The sequence below is a fragment of the Phoca vitulina genome, unplaced genomic scaffold (genome assembly GCF_004348235.1).
Source record: "Phoca vitulina isolate PV1807 unplaced genomic scaffold, GSC_HSeal_1.0 scaffold73, whole genome shotgun sequence".
In the NCBI taxonomy this organism is placed as follows: Eukaryota; Metazoa; Chordata; class Mammalia; order Carnivora; family Phocidae; genus Phoca; species Phoca vitulina.
The window spans coordinates 5,810,575-5,833,896 of NW_022589776.1; the positions used below are offsets into that span (position 1 = coordinate 5,810,575).

The window sequence follows — 23,322 nt, forward strand, 5'->3', positions numbered from 1 at the left end:
TCCTAATGCTGCTTTGAGATAATTGCTTGGCTAAATAAATTCCTTACATATTGACTAATAAAGAGTGCTCAAATTTGTACACCTGATGCCCATTATCCACTTGCTCTCTGACTTCTGTTACCATGACTTCAGCAGTAATTTAGTATAAATAAAAATGCTCTAGCTCTGTTTAGTGCTGGGCCCTGTAATCTCCCAGCTTTGTTACCTTCCCATGTCCACTCAAGCACTGAAGAATATGATGATTTATCCTTGGAAATCTGACTACGGAGTCAGATAGTAAGAAATCGGGGATTTAGATATCAGAAATGATCACTCCAATGCATCACCAAACCATGCATCAACAAGCTCAGTTACAAAAGGTTATTGAGGGAACAAAGTTGAAATAGACATTATCATTGAGACATTACAGACCTATCTGTACTGGTGGTTGATTTGCCAGGTAACCTGGCTGTTCCTCAGTTTCCTCAACCATTAAACAAAAGGCAAAATGAGATTATCTTGAAGGTCACTTCCTGCTTTGAAATACTATTTCTCTAAACAGTTTGGAGAAAATTACAAAATGCATTCTTATAGCTCTTGATAAGCCCAAACCACATACCAGGATGCCACAAGACCAGAAAACAAAAATATCCCCTTGTAGACCAGTCTCTGCAAATTAGGAAGAAATGGGGGGGGGGATGCCCCCCATGTGCTAAACAAAAAAGCACCATATACTTGTGGAACTCCTCTATTTTAAGCAGCATGTTCAAGAAACATTGTTGGAGACCTACTATGTGGAAGGCACTGTTTAAGTTGTTACTTTTCGGTTTAAAAATTATTACCACTTTGCCAGCACTCTCTTTAACCTGAACTAGTGAATATTGCCTTGGGTGGGCATAAAATTAAAGCCAAGGTCAAAGGAGACAGTCTCCAAACAGACCAAAAATAAAACGCTTGTGACATCATTAGAGGAAAAAAAGCCAACATAATTGCACGAAGATCAAAGGCAAAAAAAGAGAAACATGTTTGGTTAATACTGGGCTTTTGAGCATTTCTTGTGCTCGCAAGGCCCGTCTATCCATCCACACCACACTTCGTAACCATGCTATTCTAAACCGATGACAAGTCCAGCTTCGTCGCGGACAGGGCGCAAAGCGCAGATCCCACAATCCAGACCCCGCTGCCAACTCTCTCCTCTGGGAAGGAAGGAGGCGTTTCCCTTAGGGCAACTGTAAAATAAAGCAGCCTCTCTAATCTCTTCCTCCAGTAAGAAAGAAATGTCGGTCCAAATAAATGAATACATAAATAGCTACATGAAGGGTAAGAGGTGAAAGAGGGGAAGGGAAGCTCTTTTCCTTTCTTTTTAAATTTCCCGCACCCCTTTTCCACCCCGCCTCCCCACGTCGTCCCCACTTTCAGCCGCAGCTCTGGAGACCCGGACCGCGCGCTGCTGGGCGGTCGGGTAGAGGGTCTTTAGAAAGTAGGCGGGACTGGCCAGATGAATAATTCGGTGTCCGATTTTTCCTGCCTTCGGTGGCAGTTCCTCCTCCGCTTCGTTACTCGATTGCACACGCGGCCCGGCCCTCGGCCCTCGATTGCTCGGGCCTATCACCCTGGGATGCCGCCTGCCGCCGCCGCGGCTGCCGGGCTTGTGGGATCGGTGGCGGAGCCGGAGCCGCGGCGGGAGCCGTGGCCTGAGAGTTAGGGGGGCGGGCCGGCTCATTCCTGGGGTGGGGGCCGAGGACTGGCGGGCGAGAACCCGGGGCCACCGCCCCCCTTCCCTGAGGGAGCGGACACTCCGAGCCTCGGAGGCGGCGGCGGCGGGAGCCGGTCAGAGGGGGCGGCCCCTGGCGGCGACGCCCCCAGCCCTGCCCTGCCCTGCCCGGCCCCACTCCATCCCCAGCCCGATCTGGCCGCGAGAGACGCCGGCGGGCGTTGAGGAAGGCGGCTCCGCGGGGGCAGGCGGGCGAGCCGCCCCTCCCGGGTCCTTCCACGTCCCCTCCCGGGAGGGACCCACACCTGAGCCCGGACCCACCCCCGGCCGGGGCCACGCTGGATCCGCCTCCCGGCCTGGGTCCCGCCCGCCGGCTGCAGGTGGGCTGCAGCGCCGGAGCCGCGGGCAGTGGGCGGCGGGGAAGGAGGTGAGCCGCGTCCGTGCCGGCTGACGCTACGGTCCTTGCCCCCGCCGCTGCGCTCTCCTCCTCCCTTTCCCGCAGGCAGGGCGCGGAGTCGCGCGCCCGCCCCGCCGCCGCCTTGTCCCTCTGGGGCACCATGGAGCTCTCCCCGTCGTCCGGAGGAGCCGCGGAGGCGCTGTCCTGGCCGGAGATGTTCCCAGGACTGGAGTCCGACTCGCCGCTACCCCCGGAGGAGCTGGAAGCGGTTGTCCCAGTCGGTGGGGCCGTGGCTGGTGGCATGTTGGATCGGATCCTTCTGGAGTCCGTGTGCCAGCAACAGAGCTGGGTCCGGGTGTACGGTAAGGACCACAGACCATCCTAGAGGCTGGTGTTTTTGCTCTGGCTGAAATTCATCCCTAGTCTCAAGTCCTATTCTCAGTCCCCATCCATTCTGGGTCAGTTTACCACATCCCTTTTTGTTCTGGCATGCGTTTCTGACAAGTTTCTCCAGGCTGGCGCTTGAGTAGAGAGATGTCATTCAGTATGGTCTTTGGACCTTTTCAGACACCTGCAGGAAGTTTAAGGTGGAGTTGAGCTACGCATACTTAATATATTAGGTGATAACTTCAAGGGAACTGTCAACCGATTTCAGGGAGGTCTGATGGAACACACAATGAAATCAAGCGAACAGAGTTTCATTTCTTTCTCTTGAGTGAGGCAAGGCTGGAAACTAAGATACTATGAAATAGCTTAGCAGTGGATAAGATAATAAAATAAAATAGAATAACCAAAAATATTTATTTGGTGGGAACAGACTAATCTATAACCTCTTTCTGAACCTCATTCTCCTAAAGGCAACCACTTAGTCCAAGGGGTGTGGATTGTGTCAGATTGCACTATTGTTTCTGGTTCTCTTTGTAAAGTGACCGGGTTGCTACTCAGCAAGTTAAAAGTGATGAACACACTAAAACTTTCCCTTTCTGCATTCCTAGCAACCACCTCTTTAATTAAAACTGAATGATGATATTCTATTAGGGTGAGCCTTGTGGCAGCATTAAAACCATGCCAGTTTTGAAAACTCCTAGCCCAAGGATTTATAGCCTGGAATTCAGGACTGAGCTGTGGCTTCCCAAAATATTAAAACGTCAAGATGTTTATCACTTAACTCACGTGAACACAAGACATTAGTGATGTGGCTGAATATAAGAGGGCAAATTTGAAGCACCTGGGATCAAAGACAGACAACGTTAAGATGTTATCCTCCAGTCATGTGCATCTAAGCCTGTAGTGATCAAGTACATTATGCTTTTTTCCTTCAATCTTCCGAAGAGGGTATATGTTTACTATTCAGGAGTGACCAAGGCTTAGAAGTTACCTCTCTGGATAGTTCAGTTGATTTCAAGACTTCAAGTCCATCACTATCAGAAAGATCACAGAACAAGGAGTTCAGAGATTTGAGTTTTTGTCTTGGTTCTGCCAGTAAGTGGCTATGTGACTTGGGGTAGATCAGGTAACTTTTTTTTTTTAAGCCTCTGATTCTTCATCTGTAAAATTAACGAATTGGATTAATAATCTCTTAATGGCCCTTTCAGTTTTAAAAATCCTGTAGTTCTTATAACCAGTTCTTAAGGATTTATATTTGTACCATTTTATATTTTGCTTGATGTTTATACGTGGTTTTTGATGTTATTCTAAGCCCCTGAAAGAATTAAAGCAAAGAAGTAGGAGATGATGCAAGGTCACCCAGTTCATTCTCAGCAGATTAAAAACTTTAGTGCCTGATTTACCATCCACCTGCCGATCCCAGTTACCCGATAGCTTATAACAAAGGTTGATGAGAACCTGAAAATGAGCTTGAATTAGAGTATATTATAGTTACGTTTTCCCATCCTATCCTTTTTATCCTTATACATTTCTTTGGCACATTGTTTTTTACATAAAGTTAGAGATAGGCCATGTTACTGCAAGAATATATTTCAGTGTCCAAAACTATTCTGTTTGGGTATTCCAGACCTAGCGTAAATTACTGATCTTTGCGTGTAACCCATAAAAATATGTGCATGTTTTTGTTGTCCATTTTTAGGGGTAGATTTGTGAGGGGTATGTATACGTATATACACACACGGATATGTGGGTATTCTTAAGTATATATGGATAAATATACGTACAGATATTCTCTTCTCACGCACATATGTACTGTGCATTTCAATGTCAAGTTGCAGACTTTCCACTGCATTGTAACTTTTTTGTCTTCCCTATCAATTAACCAGATGTTTTTATTTACTGTTTAGTACTACTACTTTCCTTCCTCTAAGGCCACTCATCCTGGATACTCCTTTGTTGTCTTTAGTTTGATGTAAATATTCCAAAACTATCTGAATGATTCTTGGCTTTTCTGTGTCCTTAGCTAGTTTTTAAGTTGCCTATTGCATAACTCTTTGAAAAGCTTTGAAGTAAAAATAATAATAGAATGTAGAAAGTCAGTTTGGAAAACACTAGTTCATTTTTGGGTTTTTTTTGTTGTTTACTTGTTTGTTTTGTGTGTTCACAATTCTGATTGTTTTGGAACATTTAGGTTCTTTTACACAATTTAAGGAGACTTTGATGAGTGTGGTCTAATGTTTTTAAAAGAAATTCAGAAACCTAGTCTAGAGTATACAACTGGGGATTGAGAACCGGGGTTTTTATTCTTTCTTTGCCACAAATTGGTTGTCTAACTTTGGGTAAGTAATTTTAACTCTGTGGCTCTAGGTTTCTACATAAAATGTAGAATCTGGACTAATTGGTATCTGTGGTCCATTTTAGCTATAGAGTTGTCTGATTTTGTGGCCTGCCCTATTATTTTACCTACAACTTAGCCTACCAATTCCAGTCTGACTCTTGGGGACAGGCTTTAAGAAAGCCCTTAATGAGTTTAAATCATGATTGTCGGGGGCTTCTGGGGAGGACTTTTATCAAAAGGTCAGTGAACTTAGTTGTGAAAGCAGGAATGTTGAGGGCAGATGTATATTTGTTTGGAATGTTTTGACAAGATAGGAAGGTGGGGGAAAAGGGGATCTTGCTCAGGTGAAGCTTACTCAGTTTTGAGCACTAACCTGAAATAGCCATGTGGATTTGATTTGATTTGATTTTAAAGATTTTATTTATTTGACAGAGAGAGACACAGTGAGAGAGGGGACACAAGCAGGGGGAGCGGGAGAGGGAGAAGCAGGCTCCCCGCTGAGCAGGGAGCCCGATGCGGGGCTCGATCCAAGGACCCTGGGACCATGACCTGAGCCGAAGGCAGACACCTAACGACTGAGCCACCCAGGCGCCCCCACCATGTGGATTTTAAAAGGGTACAAAGTAAGGAGCTGTATTAAGTGCTCCTGGCTTCTGGCTATGATTCACATCCTCTACCATATACTTACGTTTTTTTGTTTGTTTGTTTGTTTATTTTCAGGTCAAGAGCTTTTATTTTTTAAATATTTATTTGACAGAGACAGCGAGAGAAGGAACACAAGCAGGGGGAGTGGGAGAGGGAGAAGCAGGCTCCTCACCAAGCAGGGAGCCCGATGCGGGGCTCGATCCCAGCACCCTGGGATCATGGCCTGAGCCAAAGGCAGACACTCAACCGATTGAACCACCCAGGCGCCCCTACCATATACTTATGTTTGAAATCAACAAGCAAACAAGTAAACAAACGGCAATAACACCCGCCCCCAACTGAATACCTTAACAGAAACTTTTGGAAATAATATTTTATTAGTTTGCCTCATGAAATTTGAAGACTAGGCACTGTTTTGAGTTTGCTATTGACTATTTTGTTGATAAAACATATATTTAGAGTTTTGTGTATTGCCAGGATTGGAAAACTTTTTCTGGAATCTGTCCGAGCTTTATAATAGGTAGATGTATATTTAGAACACAAATGCCTATCATTAAGACATAGCTAAGAGAAAATATGCTGCCCTGGCCTTCATTTTCTTTTAGTTGTAAAATGTTTCATTTGTTTTATTACAGTTTTATAATAAGTTGTGCCCATGCCCTGTCAAGACTATAAAATGTTTGATACCAGGAAGTCTGTCTTGTTTGTCTTTGTATTCCTATCTTGCCACCCCTTCATTGTCACCGTGTCTAGCAGATTGGTACCTTGCTCATAGTCAGTGTCTGTTGAATGTTGATCCATGTGTCCTTTGACCATCCAGATCTCAACCTGACTGATTGTATGGGTGGCAGAGTAGCTTAAACAAAGGCATGCCACAAACAGCTAAATATGGATGCAGAATCCAAGAGCATCAAATGCAGAACATTTTTCAGATATTTATAGCCTCAAAGCAAAGTCAATTGGCTGAAAAAGCGCAGCAGCCTAGCAAAAGGAAACGGGAGTGGCAAAGCCAGCCTCACTGTCTGTGCTTTCTGGTAAACAATGAGAACATTAAAATTAACTACTTTACCATGAACGGACGGCGAGTGCAGGACACTGGGAGACATTGAAGATGCCAGTCTCTGTTAGTGCCTGCATTGGAGCTTTGGAGCCATCAGCACAACGGGTCTGCGAGTGTGTGCGCAGATGTGCCCTCGGATAGCTAGAGGGGAAATAAGTTATCACACTAAAGTGCTCACCAAGCAGTCATATGGTTTTGATTTTAATAGTATAAGCAGGACTTACCTAAAATATTCACTTAATAAAATAAATAACATCAACATTATTGCTTAGCGTTAAGCTAGTATATAGCTCATTGTTTATTGATGACTGATAGCGATCTGCTGGAAATTTTCCAAAGGCTGGTACTATTTCAGCAAGCAGAACAGAAAAAGAATTAATCATACTGCATCATATACCATATAATTCTAGAAATGTGACAAATGAGAATTTGGTAAGAATTTCTCATGAACTCCATATGAGTTGATGGGGGACAGTTTTCCCTGTTTGTAGTAAATAGTTTTGCTTATGTTTCATGAATTAAGACAAAGGATGAGATAGCTTTCATTGCATTTTTAGAGAATATGCCTCTATATTTACTTAAAACACTGTAACCAGTAACAAGTCTAAGAAGTTGTTTCATTTTGGTGCATATGAAGATGTCACTAATTCACTGGCCTTATAAGGAATGTTCTTAACATAATTAACTTTGAATATTCTCAGTGAATCACTCATTCTTACATGTCTTAAATATGTACCCCATGCTTGACTTCTGTTTTGTATTAATGTGTGGATGAATGAAATTGTTCAAGTTTTGTGTGCTCTAGCTACTTGATTGCTTGAAGAAAATCAGTGAATGTGTACTCAGTACATCCCAAAACATGTTCATGTTACTTAAGTGTTTTAATTTCCTCAAATACTATACATTGAACTTTTATAATGATTATTAATATTTTAGCAATTCTTGGGATTGTAAGCTTGAGTTCAGTACTTAGGATGTGGCATTAGCTTTGAAGGTTGATACGTTAATTTCTCAATACATTTTATGTACATTAGGAGTAGACAGTTGTTCACTGAAACAAGAGAGAACTATCAAGAATGCCTAGGAATATACTGTTTATTTTAAATTATATTGATTTCAAGTAGCCCCCCCTTTTTTTTCTTTGAGAAAAAATTAGTATATCTCATTTAAATTGTGTGTTCTGTTAATGTTAGAGACATGTACAATTTCCTTTATCGTATCTTAGTATTTTTCTACCCTCTATCATGTTGGTCTATTGCTATTTCATTTTCAAAGAATGAAAATATTTTTGAAGAATAGAACTATACATAATCTCTTTTCCATAACCATTAAGACTAGAGTGCTTCAGAATTCAAAATTTTTTTGATTTTAGAAAATATGGTGTGTGTGTACACACACAGTGACATAACCCCCTTAATGGAGCAACATCCAGGAATCAATCATATTAATACTCCTGTAGTTAAGTAAAAATCCACACTAAGTATGGTTTAAGACTATAAATAGTGTTATGTCAGTGAGGGTCAGATTTTACTGCTAAACAAGTTATGAAGAAAGTGTTTTCAGAGCTTTTTGGATTTAGGAATTAGAGGTATGGAATTGAGGATATGTACAAATTTTCTGACATAAATAATGCAAAGTTCTAGAATGCACCTGTTTGAGAATAGTTCACTTATAAAGAGTGCCTTTATCTTTTCTACATCATAAAATTCAGTGCATGTACTTTAAAAAATGATGTACAATTGTGTCTTATTATGTTGAATGAAATAAATTTCTCTGATTTGCTAAGGAAAAAAAGGAATTCACATGACAAAGCACATAGGTTTTACTGAGATTACTAAGGAAGTGGTGGCAGGGCAGTGGTTTCTAATGCTTTCTTTCATTAGAAAGAAGGATGAGGTAAGTTGAAGCAGAGGGTTTATGTAATTGTTCTTTGCAGTTGCTCTCTTCAGTGGCACAGAGTGATTTGATCACCTTTTAAAGTAGGTGAACCACAAAAAAGCATTCAACTAATGCCTGAGTTAATCCAGAAAAAATTCAGTTGTCTGCTCCCTTGTCCCTCCCTATTGGAATAACTTTTAAGTAACAGGAGAGGTGTTTGGTCTTGTTAACCAGGAGGAGGAGTTTGAAGTGTGCTGAGGGCACTACTGAAATTGCTTCACCCTGTCTTGGCAGAGGGATAATTGCTCTCTGATGTTTGTAAAAACCCCTTTCTTCCCAAAGGCTATCAAGTGCTTCACAAGACCTGTAGGTAGAGAACCCCTTACAAATTTAATGTAGCTTATTTTCTAATGAGAAGGCAGCCATCAAGAAGTACCTGATATGCAAGTGGTAGAGAAGAAGATGTGCTGAGGTCCAGGTAGTAAGTAGTGTTAGTGGGTCTGCTGTAAACAAAATTAAAGTTGAACCCTTGAAGGCATGACAAAACTTCATTTGCTAGGCTGTGATACAGAATTTATCATCTTATCTCTATAGCAGGTTTGGATGTTAGGAGTCAGAGTTTTGCCTTCCCACCAAGTGTTGGTTACATTAATTCATTGCCCGAGTCTCCTTTGCTCATAAGAGTCCAATTTAGATCCTGATTGCATTCTTATGCCTCCATAAATTGTCTTCAACATTGCTCAAGTTCTGTCCATATTGTGTCATTTTCAGTAGGCTTTCTAAAAGTACCCCTTACCCGACTCCTGAGTTGAAAAGACTGGTAATACTTGCAGATACTGTTTGGGAGAGCAAAAATTTACAAAGGAAAATATTTGACATAAGGCAAGAAAACAAAATTCAAAAGAATAGTGTGGAAAGTTAAAGAAAACTTTAAAGTTGATAGTCCTAAATATTTTCAAAACAATCCTTTAAGTTACCTCATTGAGGAAACTGGATCAGGAAGTTTAGCTTATTCCCAAAATTGGAGACAAATTCCACAGTTTGTCAGGATTAGAACTCTAACCTCAGATTCCTCAGCCTCCTGTTTTAGCTTCTAGATCTTACTGCTTTCCCTTAGGGAGATGGCCTTTCAAAACTGAAGGTCAGGAAAACTGGACAGTGAGAAATACCAGATTGTTAGTTTCACAGTCTTTAAGGGAAATGCTGGAAGTACCATTACCTAGGTAACAGAAAACAAAAATGGACAAAACATCCAGAAAGTAGGAGGATGAGAATAATCTCATAATGTGATTGTTAAGAGGTAGAGCAGAGGACAGATTAAATATTTTTCATCTCTAAATTTTTTATCCATAAATTCTTTATTCTGTAATTGGAAGTAATGTTTTAAGGAAATTTGAATGTTTCATTTATGATGCTTAGAAACCTGGATAATACCTAATAAGTTTCTGCCTTTTTAAATTTCTGACCTCTCTGATTCATAGCATTAAAAAATTAATACCTTTTTTCTTATTATGAGTATAATAGTGCTTAATGAATTTGAATTATAGGAAAAGCCAAAGAAAATTAAAGTCACCTGTAATTACACCTCTCAGATATAACTGTTCTTTTAATATTTTGTTGTATTTTATCCTTGTCTTTTCTGTGCAAAAATTGTACTTTTTTGTATGTATTTGGTATCATTGCATATTATTTTAAATCCTCCCTTGTTTCTAACAGTGTATTTTCTTAGGTTTTTAAAAAAGTTTAAAACTTTTTCAAATATGTTTTTATTTTTAAATTTAATTAAAAACATAGGTAAACATTTCCATCTTTCAATATTCAAAAGACATAAAAAGATATTCCGTGAGATCTCTGTCACCCCTCCTCCATACCCCTCACTTACCATCTGGCAGGCAATCATTGTTCACTCCACACAATCAATAAATGTTTGAAATTCTTGTGTATGCTCGCATACCTATTCCCTGCCCAGAGAAACAGATAAATAGATATGTAAAAACTCCACCAAGAGTGGGGTCCAAGAAATTTCGTTCACAAAAATGTAAGGTCATGTTTTTTTCAAGGTTAGTGATGGACTGGAGCAGGCCCGCAAAGGAAGTTGGCTGGGAGTTCTGGGGGTCTGGAGCCAGTTGTTAATTGCTTTATATCTGAATTGATATTATCATAGTTTTTACTGTGTATATTGCTTTTTTCTCCTTTTTTATACAAATGATAACCCGTTAAAGGAATTTATCTGCACCTTGTGTTATTCCTGCCTCACATCCCCTCTCTCTACACACTTATTAATATATTTTTGACATAGTTTCCTGTCAGTTTGTAAAGCAGTTCCTCATTCTTTTTGTGGCTGCATAATGCCTGAATGAATCATAATTTATTTAACCAGTCCCCAAGTTTTGCTGGTACAAGTGATAATACAGTGAATAATCTTGAATATAAGCCATTTTGCTTGTGTATGAATATTTTTGTAAGAAAGTTCATAGAGTCGCTAGGTCAAAGATATGTGTACTTGTAATTTTGAAAGATATTTCCAGATTGCTCTTGTTATAGGTTGTAACTATTTCTATTTTGCCAGCAGTGTATGAGAATGCCTATCTCTCTACACATAGGGAATTATCAAGAATTTTTTAATATGACAATCTAATTGATGAAAATAGTTTTAAATTTAATTTTTCATATCTCTTACATTGATTGTCTTACAGAGCCATTTAAATACATCCTTTTCGGTGAATTGTACATATCTTTTGCCCATTTTTATTGGGTTGTTGGATCTTTTTCCTAGTGATTTGTAGGAACTCCTTATTAAATAAGGAGGCTTTTATCTGTAATGAGTTGCCAGTATTTTCATTTGTCTTTTCTTTCCCTCTCTATAAGAAAATTATTTTCATGCAGTTGAATGTATCCGCTCTTTTATGGCTCTTTGTTTTTATGTTATAGTTAGCATGGCCTTTCCTATTCTGAGGTTATAAAATAATTCTTCCATGGTTTGTCAAGTACTTCTTTGTTTTCATTTTTTATACTTAAATCTTTGATCCATTTGGAATTCATCCTGCTATAAGGTATGAGATACAGATACAATTTCATTTTTATTTTTATTTTTATTTATTTTTTTTTTTTAAAGAATTTATTTATTTATTTGACAGAGAGAGACACAGCGAGAGAGGGAACACAAGCAGGGGGAATGGGAGAGGGAGAAGCAGGCTTCCCGCGGAGCAGAGAGCCCGATGTGGGGCTCGATCCCAGGACCCTGGGATCATGACCTGAGCCGAAGGCGGACACTTAACGACTGAGCCACCCAGGCGCCCCTACAATTTCATTTTTAGAAAGATGGCTTTCCAGTTGTCCTAACACCATTTGTTGAATAACTCATCTTTTCTCCACTGGTTTAAGATGACTTCTCTATCCTTTGGTAGACTACCATTCATATGTTTTGTTTCTTTCAAGATTTTCTACTCTATTCTGTTGGTCTGTCTATATTGATGTGTCAGTATCACACTGTTTTATTACTAAGCCTTTATAATATGAAAACATAATTTGTTAATGAGTATAATTTAATATAACTTATTTAACCAATATCCTATTTTAGACATTAACATTTTCCCAAATTTGTATATTAATAGTCTACTGATTGTCTTTGTGCACAAGTCTTTGAATTGAACTTCTCACTGTTCCCTTAGGCTGAATTACTAGAAGAGTATATCTTTATTTATTTTTTTAAGATTTTATTTATTTATTTGACAGAGAGAGACACAGCGAGAGAGGGAACACAAGCAGGGGGAGTGGGAGAGGGAGAAGCAGGCTTCCCGCCGAACAGGGAGCCCGATGTGGGGCTCGATCCCAGGACCCTGGGATCATGACCTGAGCCGAAGGCAGACGCTTAACGACTGAGCCACCCAGGTGCCCCGAAGAGTATGTCTTTAAAGGCCTGAGACTTGGTACCAAATTGGTGTGACCTTCCTGGAAAGCAATTCCTACCACAAATATATGAAATTATGGCCTGTAATTTAAATCCTACTTCTGTATTGCTACTTTCAACATATTGAAGTATTTTTGCGTAGCTTTCATATAGTGCCTTAAGCATTATTTAGCACGTATTAAAAGTCCTCAGAGTTCTAATGCTAATAACACTGCCCTTCAAAAAATGGAGTTTTTTTTTCCAGTGGTATTCCTTTTCATTAATGGCATATTTCCAAATGAAAGAGGGAAGGGCATGAGTATAGAGTCAAAGCAGTTGGTCTGCTAAGGGTCAAATCCATGACCGTGGCTTTATTTATACTATGTTAGAGTCCAACTGAAATAACCTGACATAGACACATAATGGTTCAAATACTCTAAGAACATAGTTGGTGGCTTTCCTCTCAGCTCTTGGTGTCCTCCTTCTACTCTTTGTTTCTCAGAGTATTAAGAAGGAAGTGACATTCATGAAAATTCTTTTTTTTTTTTTAAAGATTTATTTATTTATTTGACAGGGAGAGCACAAGCAGGGGAAGCAGCAGAGGGAGAGGTAGAAGTAGACTCCTCGCTGAGCTGCGGGGCTTGATCCCAGGACCCTGAGATCATGACCCGAGCCGAAGGCAGATGCTTCACCAACTGAGCCACCCAGGCACCCCCAAAATTCTTTTGAACATGTTTTGAATATAAGTTCATTTAGTTTTAGCTGGATGAACAACTAAGGTGTATGTCTTATATAGTACTGTGTTAAGAACTGAGGTTTTAGCATGGATTTAATTTAGGTATATTCTAGGGAGGTTTATTATGTCACACAAAGCCTAATTCAAGGAATGGCAATGAGAATTAACATTAATGACAAAATTAACTGAAAATCTTTTCTTCAGAAAAAAAAGGGTAGGAAAATGAATTAGACTCTGGAAAATCATAGTTTATATAGACAACCAATTAACCAAATTTTCTTTTTTTTTTTTAAGTACTTTTTTTTAGAGCAGATTTAGATTCACAGCAAAATTGAGAGGAAGGTACGGAGATTTACCATATATTCCTTGTCCCGACATCTGCATAACCTCCCCGCATATCAACATCTCTGGCCAGAGTGACACATTTGTTACAGTTGATGAACCTACATTAACACGTCATTATCAGGCAAAGTCTGTAGTTCATACTAGGGTTCACTCTTGGTGTATAAATTTTGTGGGTTTGGACAAATGAGTGACATGTATCCACTATTTTCGTATCATACAGAATCAATCAATCTTTCTTTTTCTCCTTTATTTTCCTTTCTTTTCCTTATATTCTTTTCCTTCCTTCCTTTCTTCCATCCTCCTTCCTTCCCTCCCTCCCTTCCTTCCTTTTGATTTTATTTTTTAAGTAATCTCCATACCAACATGGGGCTCCAACTCACAACCCCGAGATCAAGAGTGGCATGCTCCATTCACTGAGCTGCCAGGTGCCCCTCCTACAGAATATTTTCACTGCCTTTATCCTCTGTGCTCTGTTTATTCATCTCTTCATATCCCCTACACCCTACCCCATGGCAACCACTGATACTTTTACTGTCGCTATAGTTTGCCTTTTCCAGAATTCTATATAGTTGGAATCATACCCACATTTTCTTTTATCAGTTAGCTGTTTTATTTAGCATGTATTATATAATCATAAGCTTGCCTTACTAAGTCAGAAAGGAGCAAACTTAGAAAGGAACAAAGTAGTTTAACTTTTGACAATGATATAGAGCAGTTTGGAAGTGAAACTAGGAATCCTGTACCTAGTTAATATTTGTGGAGGCTTGTAGGAAATTTTGTTTAGATTAAATTTGGGCAGGATATAAAATATAAATATCTTGCTCCCATGATTCCCTTAGGCTTCACTACATACAATTCTTTGTATTTGTAAATTTTTTTTTTTTTTTTTAAATTTTATTTATTTGAGAGCAAGCGAGAGAGTCAGTGAGAGAGAAAGAGAGAACATGGGCAGGGGGAAGGGCAGAGGGAGAGGGAGGGACTCAATCCCAGAACCCTGGGATCATGACCTGATCCAAAGGCAGACGCTTAATGGACTGAGCCACCCAGGGGTCCTGTATTTGTAAACTTCAAGAATGCCTCTGAATGAGGAAACCCAAGGCCTTTATAACGCATGTTCCAATTTTGAAATGGGCTAGTTTTTCCCAGGTGGTTGGGGATAAGTTTGTAGCAACAAACAGACCTTGAAAAAGATGGCCAGGACAATACTAACAAAAGACATGTTTTGATATCTAAGAAAAGACTCTCTTTAGTATTTTCTGGTTTCATAAAAACTTCATAGTTTTCCTTTTTATAGACATGAAGATTTATATGACTATTTTTTAATATAGCTTGATAACATGGTTAAGAAAGAACAGCATCATCTGTGGTGATTCCTATTAAAATAGAAAGGTAATCCAGAAGATTTGATAGGGCCATATTTCTTGCTGTTTTGTTTAAGTCAGAAAGTCTTTTTTTTTTTTTTTTTTTTTTAAGTCAGAAAGTCTTAAGAGGAAATTTTTAGTTAGTTGCACTTTAGGTTATGTTTTTGGTATAAATCTTGATTGTCAGGCCAGAGCGTCACCTTGAAGAGGTGTTACTGTGTTATAGCTATTGGCCAGTAATCTTTCTTTTTCTGAAACTTAACTAACAATGATGTTTCTCTTATATAATCAGTAATGTTATTCCATTTACTTGTAAGCATATTATATAAAATTATGTTTTTACAAAATTGCTTTTTTTCCTGCAATCTGAAATAGCCTGTTTTTTTTTTTTTCTTTCAACAAATTTATGAAACATGGTAAGTCTTTATTTTTTGGGGGAAGTAGTCATGAAATAGTTAATGCTTTAAAGATTCTTGGTGAAGTAAGATTAGAATCTGGGTAAGGTTGGAATCAGTTCCAATCCAGTACCTTTTTTGTTTTTTTGAAAGATTACCCTATCTTTATTATCTAAGTTCATAATTACTGTTTCCAATTTAATATATTTGTGTTAAAATGTATCACAAGCTGTTTAAAGTAGCATTTTAATTCTTTTCTAAGTTGTTTTAGAGTTTAGCAGTAGGTCTTATTAATGCTCTCTGCCTCTTTCAGAGTTATGTAGTTAAGAATGGATATCGAGTTCTTCTTTGGTGAACTGCAGCAATAAAAGTGAAAATGCTTGATAGAATAACCAGTAGATTCTTTTTGTGTGTGTGTGGTAAAATATACATACTAAATTTCATTTTAACCATTTGTAAGTGTACAATTCAAATATAGTCCTGGGGCACCTGGCTGGTTCAGGCTGTGGACCATGGGACTCTTGATCTTGGGGTTGTAAGTTTGAACCCCACGTTGGGTATAGAGATTACATAAAAATAAAATCTTAAAAAAGTTATTTTTATTTTTATTTTATTTTTATTTTTTTATTTTTAAAGATTTTATTTATTTATTTGAGAGAGAGAGAATGAGAGAGAGCACATGAGAGGGGGGAGGGTCAGAGGGAGAAGCAGACTCCCCGCCGAGCAGGGAGCCCGACGAGGGACTCGATCCAGGGACTCCAGGATCATGACCTGAGCCGAAGGCAGTCGCTCAACCAACTGAGCCACCCAGGCGCCCAAAAAAAAGTTATTTTTAAAAATACAGTCACAATGTTGTGTAATCCTCAGCACTATCTATACTCAAATTATTTTCATTATCCCCAACAAACACTCTGTACCTGGTAAACAATAACTGTCCTTTTTCCCCTCCTGGTAACCTCTATTCTACTTCCTGTCTCTATGAATTTGTCTATTCTAGGTACTTCATACAAGTAGAATCATACAATATTTTTCCTTCTGTGTCTGGCTTATTTCACTAAACATAATGTCTTCAAGGTGGCATATATCATCCTTGTAGCTTATATCAAAATTTCATTCTTTTAATGGCCAAATAATTTTCCATTGTAAGTATATATAACAGTTTGTTTATTCATCTGTTGGCGAATACTGGGTTGTTTCCACCTCTTGGTTATTGTGAATAATGCTTCTATGAACACTGGTGTGCAAATATCTCACTGAGAAGTTGCTTTCAGTTTTTTTAGATATGTACCTAGGAGTAGAATTGCTGGATCTTATGGTAGTTCTGTTTAACCTTTTGAGAAACAGCCAGACTTTTCCACAGTATCTGTACCCTTTTATATTCCTACCAGTAATACACAAGGGTTCCAGTGTCTCCACATTCTTGCCCACACTTATTTATTGTTATTTTCCATTCTTTTTGATTCTAGCCATCTTAGTAGGTGTGAAGTGGTATCTCATTGTGGTTTTGATTTTCATTTCCCTAATGATTAGTGGTGTTGAGTATCTTTTCATGTGTTTATTGGCCATTTTTAGATTTTATTTGGAAAACTGTCTTTTCAAATCCTTGTTTTATATTAGTTCTTAGTCGATATATTCGTATTTTTTAAATTGTCAGTGATAGTGTTAATTATACCATACACTAATCTTAACTCTAGTAACAGGGCCAATCAGGAGCATAATTATAGCAGCAGCAATAATGACAAAGTAAAACTTCTTGGGTGCTTATGATGAGCCAGGCACAGTTCTGGGTGCTTTATGCCTATGAATTTATTTAATCTTCATGAATACCCTATGAAGTAAATACTTTTATTACCCTCATTTTGTAGATGAGGAATCAGAGTCATAGAGTTGTAAAGGAACTTGCTCATGGTGTATAGGAAGTAAGTGGCTGATGTGGGATTTGAATCCAGGCAGTTCGCTCTTGAGTTACGTTCTTAACTACTATATAATTTGGCTTCTCACCTATAAAAAATTCAAACTGTTACTATAAAAGCATAAAGTGTGATGTTTGTTAATTTGAACCTTGAACCTGTAGTTTACCTATGTGTTTTATATACCACCATAACTGTAAACTGATGACATTTGATCTGCTGGATATGCTTTGGATGTTGTTACAATGTTTCTGAATATCTTTGTAGAATTGTCCAAGTTTTATTAACTGTATACAACATGAGAAAGCTGTATGTGGATGAATAGTATGATATTTCTTTCTTTCTTTTTTTTTTTTAGAGAGAGAAAGAGAGCACATGGCTGGGGGTGGGGAGGGGCAGAGGGCGAGAGAGAATCCTAAGCAAGCTCCACGCTCAGTGTGGAGCCCAAAGGGGGGATTGATCTCAGGACCCTGAGATCATGACCTGAGCTGAAATCAAGAGTTGAATGCTTAACTGATTGAACCATCCAGGCACCCCATGATATTGCTATATTTAAAAAAAGTTAAGCCTGTTAGCTAACTAAAATTTATGTATTTTTAGCAGTAATACAAAATAGGAAAATTGTTTTTTAAATAAAAGAATGCCTTTCTAGGCCTGTTGTTTCTTTGATCGAGACACTGAGAATACTGAAATTTAAGAGACCACACCGTCTTAAGAACCATGAGTTGTATTCATTTGGGACGTAGCTTTATTTATTCCAGGATTTACATTTCAGGTGGCTCTCCACTTTAATATCATTAATTCTAAAAAGAGGATCTGCTTTCATAGAGCCAGGTAAAACCAAATATTGATCAGAGTTTGGCCAGATAGCAGATATTTTAGGATATTTATAGAATTCACATGTTCTTCTCTAAAAGCCCAGGAACAGTGGCCTCTTGATGGATCTTACCTGCTTTCCTCTTAGTTCCTCTTGAACCTGGCTATCCTTGTGGTACATATGCTTTATAATTTTAATCTATCCTGAAGTTTGTATTTCAAGGACTCAGAAACTTAAAGGATGATTTATACATAGTAAAGTGTGTGAATTGGTTCTGAAATTTAACTTCTTTCCTACTAATAGATTGTAATTTCTCAAAATCTGTGATTTTTTTTGAGCTATGGACAATGTAGCAAGGGGAAGTGAGATATAGTCTTAAGTTCTGATCAGTTCATCTTTTTTTTTTAAAAGATTTTTATTTGAGAGAGAGAGAGCATGAGTGGGGGTGGGGTGGTTAGAGGGAGAAGGAAAGGGAGAAGGAGAAGCAGACTCCCTGTTGAGCAGGGAGCCCTGATTCAGGGCTTGATCCCAGGACCCTGGGATCATGACCTGAGCTGAAGGCAGATTCTTAACCGACTGAGCCACCCAGGTGCCCCGAGTTCATATATCTTTAAAAATATGAGTTCATATGATGTTTTTGATATGCAACAAACTATACATATTTAAAGTATAATTTGATAGGTTTTGAAATATGTTAGTAACTGTGCAACCACCACCACAATCAAGAAAATGAGCATCTAGTTCCTCTGAAAAGTTTCCTTGCCTCCCTTTGTAATCTGACTGCCCCATGCCTCCTACCACATGACCAGATAACCAGTAATATGCTTTCTGTCTTTATGGATTAGTTTAGGTTTTCAAGAATTTTGAATAAATGGAATCATACAATATATACTTATTTCTAGTCTGGCTTCTTTTGTTCAGAACATTTTGAGATTCATCCATGTTGTTTCACATATCAGTAGTTAATTTCTTTGTATTGCTGAGTAGTATTGAATTCCATTGGCTATTCCACAATTATTTATCAGTTCACCTTGTTTATTTATTATTTTAGAGGGAGAGAGCATGTGCATGTGGGGGTGAGGGTGAAAGGGAGAGAGTGAATCTCAAGCACAATCTGCTGAGCACAGAACCCGATGCAGGCTGAGAGGAAATCAAGAGTCGGACACTTAACTGACTGAGCCACCCAGGCACGCCTGTCAGTTCACCTTTTGATGAACATTTGGGTTGCATTTTTTTGACTATGACAAATAAAGCTTCTGTGAACATTTGTATACAAGTCTTTTTTTTTTTTTAAGATTTTATTTATTTGAGAGAGAAAGAATGAGACAGAGAGAGCATGAGAGGGGGGAGGGCCAGAGGGAGAAGCAGAAGAAGAATGAGACAGAGAGAGCATGAGAGGGGGGAGGGCCAGAGGGAGAAAATCTTTGTGATCTAGGGCTACATGAAGATTTTATTTTTCTTTTTATTAAAGTTTATTTATTTTTAGTAAGTCTACACGCACTGTGGGGCTCAAACTCATGCCCCTGAGATAAAGATTTCTGAAATAAAAACCAAAAGCACAACCCATAGAAGGAAAAAAAAATCAACATCATCAAAATTCACCCAGGCACCCAATTACTATAATTTTATAATAAGTTTTGAGGTCAGGGATGCCTGGGTGGCTCAGTCGGTTAAGCAGCTGCCTTCGGCCTGGGTCATGATCCCAGGGTCCTGGGATTGAGTACCACATCGGGCTCCTTGCTCAGCAGGGAGCCTGCTTCTCCCTCTCTCTCCCTCTGCTTGTGCTCTCTCTGTCAAATAAATAAAATCTTTAAAAAAAAAAAAGAGTTTTGAGGTCAAGTATAAATCCTCTAACTTTGTTTTTCTTTTTAAAAGCTATTTTGGCCAGGGCGCCTGGATGGCTCAGTCAGTTTAGTGTCTGACTGTCAGTTCCGGCTCAGGTTGTGATCTCAGGGTTGTGATGATCTCTCTCCCTACCCCTCTACACCCCCCTCCCCCCCCCCCCCCCCCTCCCCCCCCCCCCCCCCCCCACTCATATGCGTGCATTCTCTCTCTCTCTCTCAAATAAATAAGTATATAAAATTTTTAAAAAAGAAAAAAGTTATTTTGGCTAGTCTAGGTCATTTGCCATGCCCATATAAATTTTAGAGTCAGTCTGCTAGGGGATTAATATCATAACAATATCAGTCTTTCAATTCAGTACATTTCTCTATTTTGTCTTTAATTTCTCTCTACAAAGTTTTCAGTATATATCGCTTCTCGGCCTTTTGGCTAAGATCAAGTGTAGTATCTGTTCTTATCAGTTTAAAGTTTTCAGTATACGGTCTTGCACATTTTTGGTTAGATTTGCCCCTGAGTATTTCATAATTTTGATAATATTACAGCTTGTATGATTTAAAAAAATTTAATTCAATTATTTGTAGCTAGTATACAGAACTATAATAGATTTTTGCATGTCATCTTGTATTCTACACACTTGCTAATAAACTCATTTGCTATCTCTAGTGAATTTTTTTGTAGATTAAATTGGCTTTTCTGTATAGAGAATCATATATATTCTCTGCATATAAAGACAGTTTTACTTCTTTTCCAAACAGGATGCCTTTTATTATTTTTTCTTGCCTGATTACATTGGCTAGAACTTTCAGGATGATGCTTAATAGAAATGATGGGAGCAGACATCCTTTCTTCTTTTAGCTGAAAAATGTTCAGGGACTCCTGGCTGGCTCAGTCAGTAGAGCATGTGACTCTTGATCTCCGGGTCATGAGTTCAAGCCCCACATTGGGCGTAGAACTTACTTTAAAAAAAAAAAAAAAAGAAAGAAAGAAAGAAAATTTTCAGTCTTTTACCATTTAAGTGTGATGTTAGCTTTGGTTTTTTTTGTTGTTGTTTTTCTGTAAGATGCCCTTTATCAATTTGAAGACGTTTTCTTCTGTTCCTAGTTTCTTGAGAGGGTTGTTTTTTGTTTTTTAAATCAGGAATGGATGTTGAATTTTTTTGTGAAATGCATTTTCTTTATTGAGATGATCATATATTTTTTCTCTTTTAGTCTTTTAATATTAATTACATTGATTTTTTTTTAAGATTTTATTTATTTATTCGACAGAGAGAGACACAGCGAGAGAGGGAACACAAGCAGGGGGAGTGGGAGAGGGAGAAGCAGGCTTCCCGCCGAGCAGGGAGCCCGATGCGGGGCTCGACCCCAGGACCCTGGGATCATGCCCTGAGCCGAAGGCAGACGCTTAACGACTGAGCCACCCAGGCGCTCCTACATTGATTTTTTTTTAAAAAGGTTTTATTTTTATTTGAGACAGCATGACCTGGCGAGGGGTGGGGGGCAGAGGGAGAGGGAGAAGCAGCGGCAGGGAGCCCAGCACGGGGCTTGATCCCAGGACCCCAGTTCCATGACCTGAGCCAAAGGCAGACGCTTAACCAACTGAGCCACCCAGGCACCCCTAATTACACTGACTTTTGAAACCAACTTGCCATTCTGGCATAAACCTTACTTGGTCATGTGTTATTAACCTTTTTATGTGTTGCTTAATTTGTTTGATTTGTTTTGCTAAAATTATGTTAAATAATTTTGCATCTGTATTCATGGAAAAATACTGGTTTGTGGTTTTCTTTTGATATCTCTGGCTTTGGTTTCAGAATGTGCTGAAATCATAGTATGCATTGTAAGGTATTTCTTTCTTTTTTTTTTTTTTTAAAGATTTTATGTATTTGACAGAGAGAGACACAGCAAGAGAGGGAACACAAGCAGGGGGAGTGGGAGGGAGAAGCAGGCTTCCTGCGGAGCAGGGAGCCCGATGCGGGGCTCGATCCCAGGACCCTGGGATCATGACCTGAGCCGAAGGCAGACGCTTAACGACTGAGCCACCCAGGTGCCCCTAAGGTATTACTTTCATGTTTAATTTTCTGCAAGAGTTTGTATAGAATTGGTACTATTCCTTGTACATTTGTTAAAATTCATCAGAGAAGACATCTGGACTTTGACTTCTCTTTGTGGGAAGATTTTTCACTTCAAATCCAATTTCTTTAATAGATATAAGGTCATTTATTGTTTGTGTCTTTGTAGGATTATGTCAGTTTTGTCTCAGTTGTCAAATGTATCAGCATAAAATGTTCATAATATTTCCTTATTATTTTTTTTTTTTAAAGATTTTATTTATTTATTTGACAGAGACACAGTGAGAGAGGGAACACAAGCAGGGAGAGTGGGAGAGGGAGAAGCAGGCTTCCCGCGGAGCATGGAGCCCGATGCGGGGCTCGATCCCAGGACCCCGGGATCATGACCTGAGCCGAAGGCAGACGCTTAACGACTGAGCCACCCAGGCGCCCCAGTATTTCCTTATTTTAATATCTGTAGAATCTCTAACAATGTTACTTCTTTCATTCCTGATATTGTAAATTTGTGTCTTACCTATTTTATCCCCCATCAGTCTGGTTTAGGTTTATCAATTTTACTGATCTGAGAATCAGCTTTCGGTTTCATTGCCTTTTTAAATTTCTTTTCTTTGTTTTTAATTTCATTGATTTCTCTTCTGATCCTTTTTTCTTTTCTTCTGTGTACTTTGGGTTTCATTTGTTATTCCTTTGCTTGCTAGTTTGTTAGTGTAGAATCTGAGGCCAGTGATTTGAGACCTTTCCTCTTTTCTAGTAAAGGCATTTTCTTTCTTTCTTTCTTTCTTCTTTTAAGATTTTTTATTTATTTGACAGAGAGAGAGAGAGCACAATCAGGCAGAGTAGCAGGGAGCCTGCTGCCCCCTCTCATTTCTCTTTCATTATTGTTTTTGGGGCGCCTGGGTGGCTTGGTCGTTAAGTGTCTGCCTTCAGCTCAGGTCATGATCCCAGGGTCCTGGGATCGAGCCCCACATCGGGCTCCCTGCTCTGCGGGAAGCCTGCTTCTCCCTCTTCCACTTTAAAAATATATATATTGTTTTTGACCCATGAACTATGTAAAAGTATGTTATATAATTTTTAGGTATTTGAGGGTTTTCCAGATATCTTTTTATTACTGATTTCTGATTTGTGGTCAACAATATACTTTGTATGATTTGAATCCCTTTAAATTTACTGAGACTTGTTTTATGGCCCAGAATGTAGTATACACTTAATATGTATTTTTGCTGTGGAGTGTTTTATTTTATTTATTATGTCTAGTTGGTTGATAGTATTGTGCAAATCTATATTCTTCTTGGTTTTCTATTAGTTATTGAGAGAGATTTATTGAAGTCTTTGGCTGTAATTGTGGATTTGTCAATTTTTTCCTGCAGTTCTACCAGGTCTTACTCCATATATTGACGCTTTATTAGGAGCATTGGCATTTAGGTGTATTGTATCCTCTTGATGAAGACATGATGTTATGTACTTTATTGTTATAAACTGTCCCTTTATCTCTGGTGATATTCTTTGTTCTGGAATCTGTTTTATCTGAATAATATAGCCAGTCCCACTTTCTTGAGATTTG

At 38.8% G+C, this 23,322-nt stretch overlaps 1 protein-coding gene and 1 pseudogene across 3 annotated transcripts in view; both read left to right on the forward strand.

Annotated features, from left to right (window-relative positions):
* The first annotated feature begins 1,385 nt into the window (after window positions 1–1,385).
* RASAL2 (RAS protein activator like 2) overlaps window positions 1,386–23,322 on the forward strand; it is a 360,239-nt gene continuing 338,302 nt past the window's right edge. For 2 of the 3 annotated variants that reach the window (XM_032393403.1, XM_032393402.1), the window contains exon 1: window positions 1,386–2,452. In XM_032393403.1, the coding sequence (XP_032249294.1) occupies window positions 2,251–2,452 (202 nt within the window). In that variant the 5' untranslated portion in view covers window positions 1,386–2,250. The remainder of the gene's footprint in view (window positions 2,453–23,322) is intronic. The other variant, XM_032393404.1, reaches the window with a different exon arrangement.
* On the forward strand, window positions 20,103–20,240 carry LOC116625156 (annotated as a pseudogene).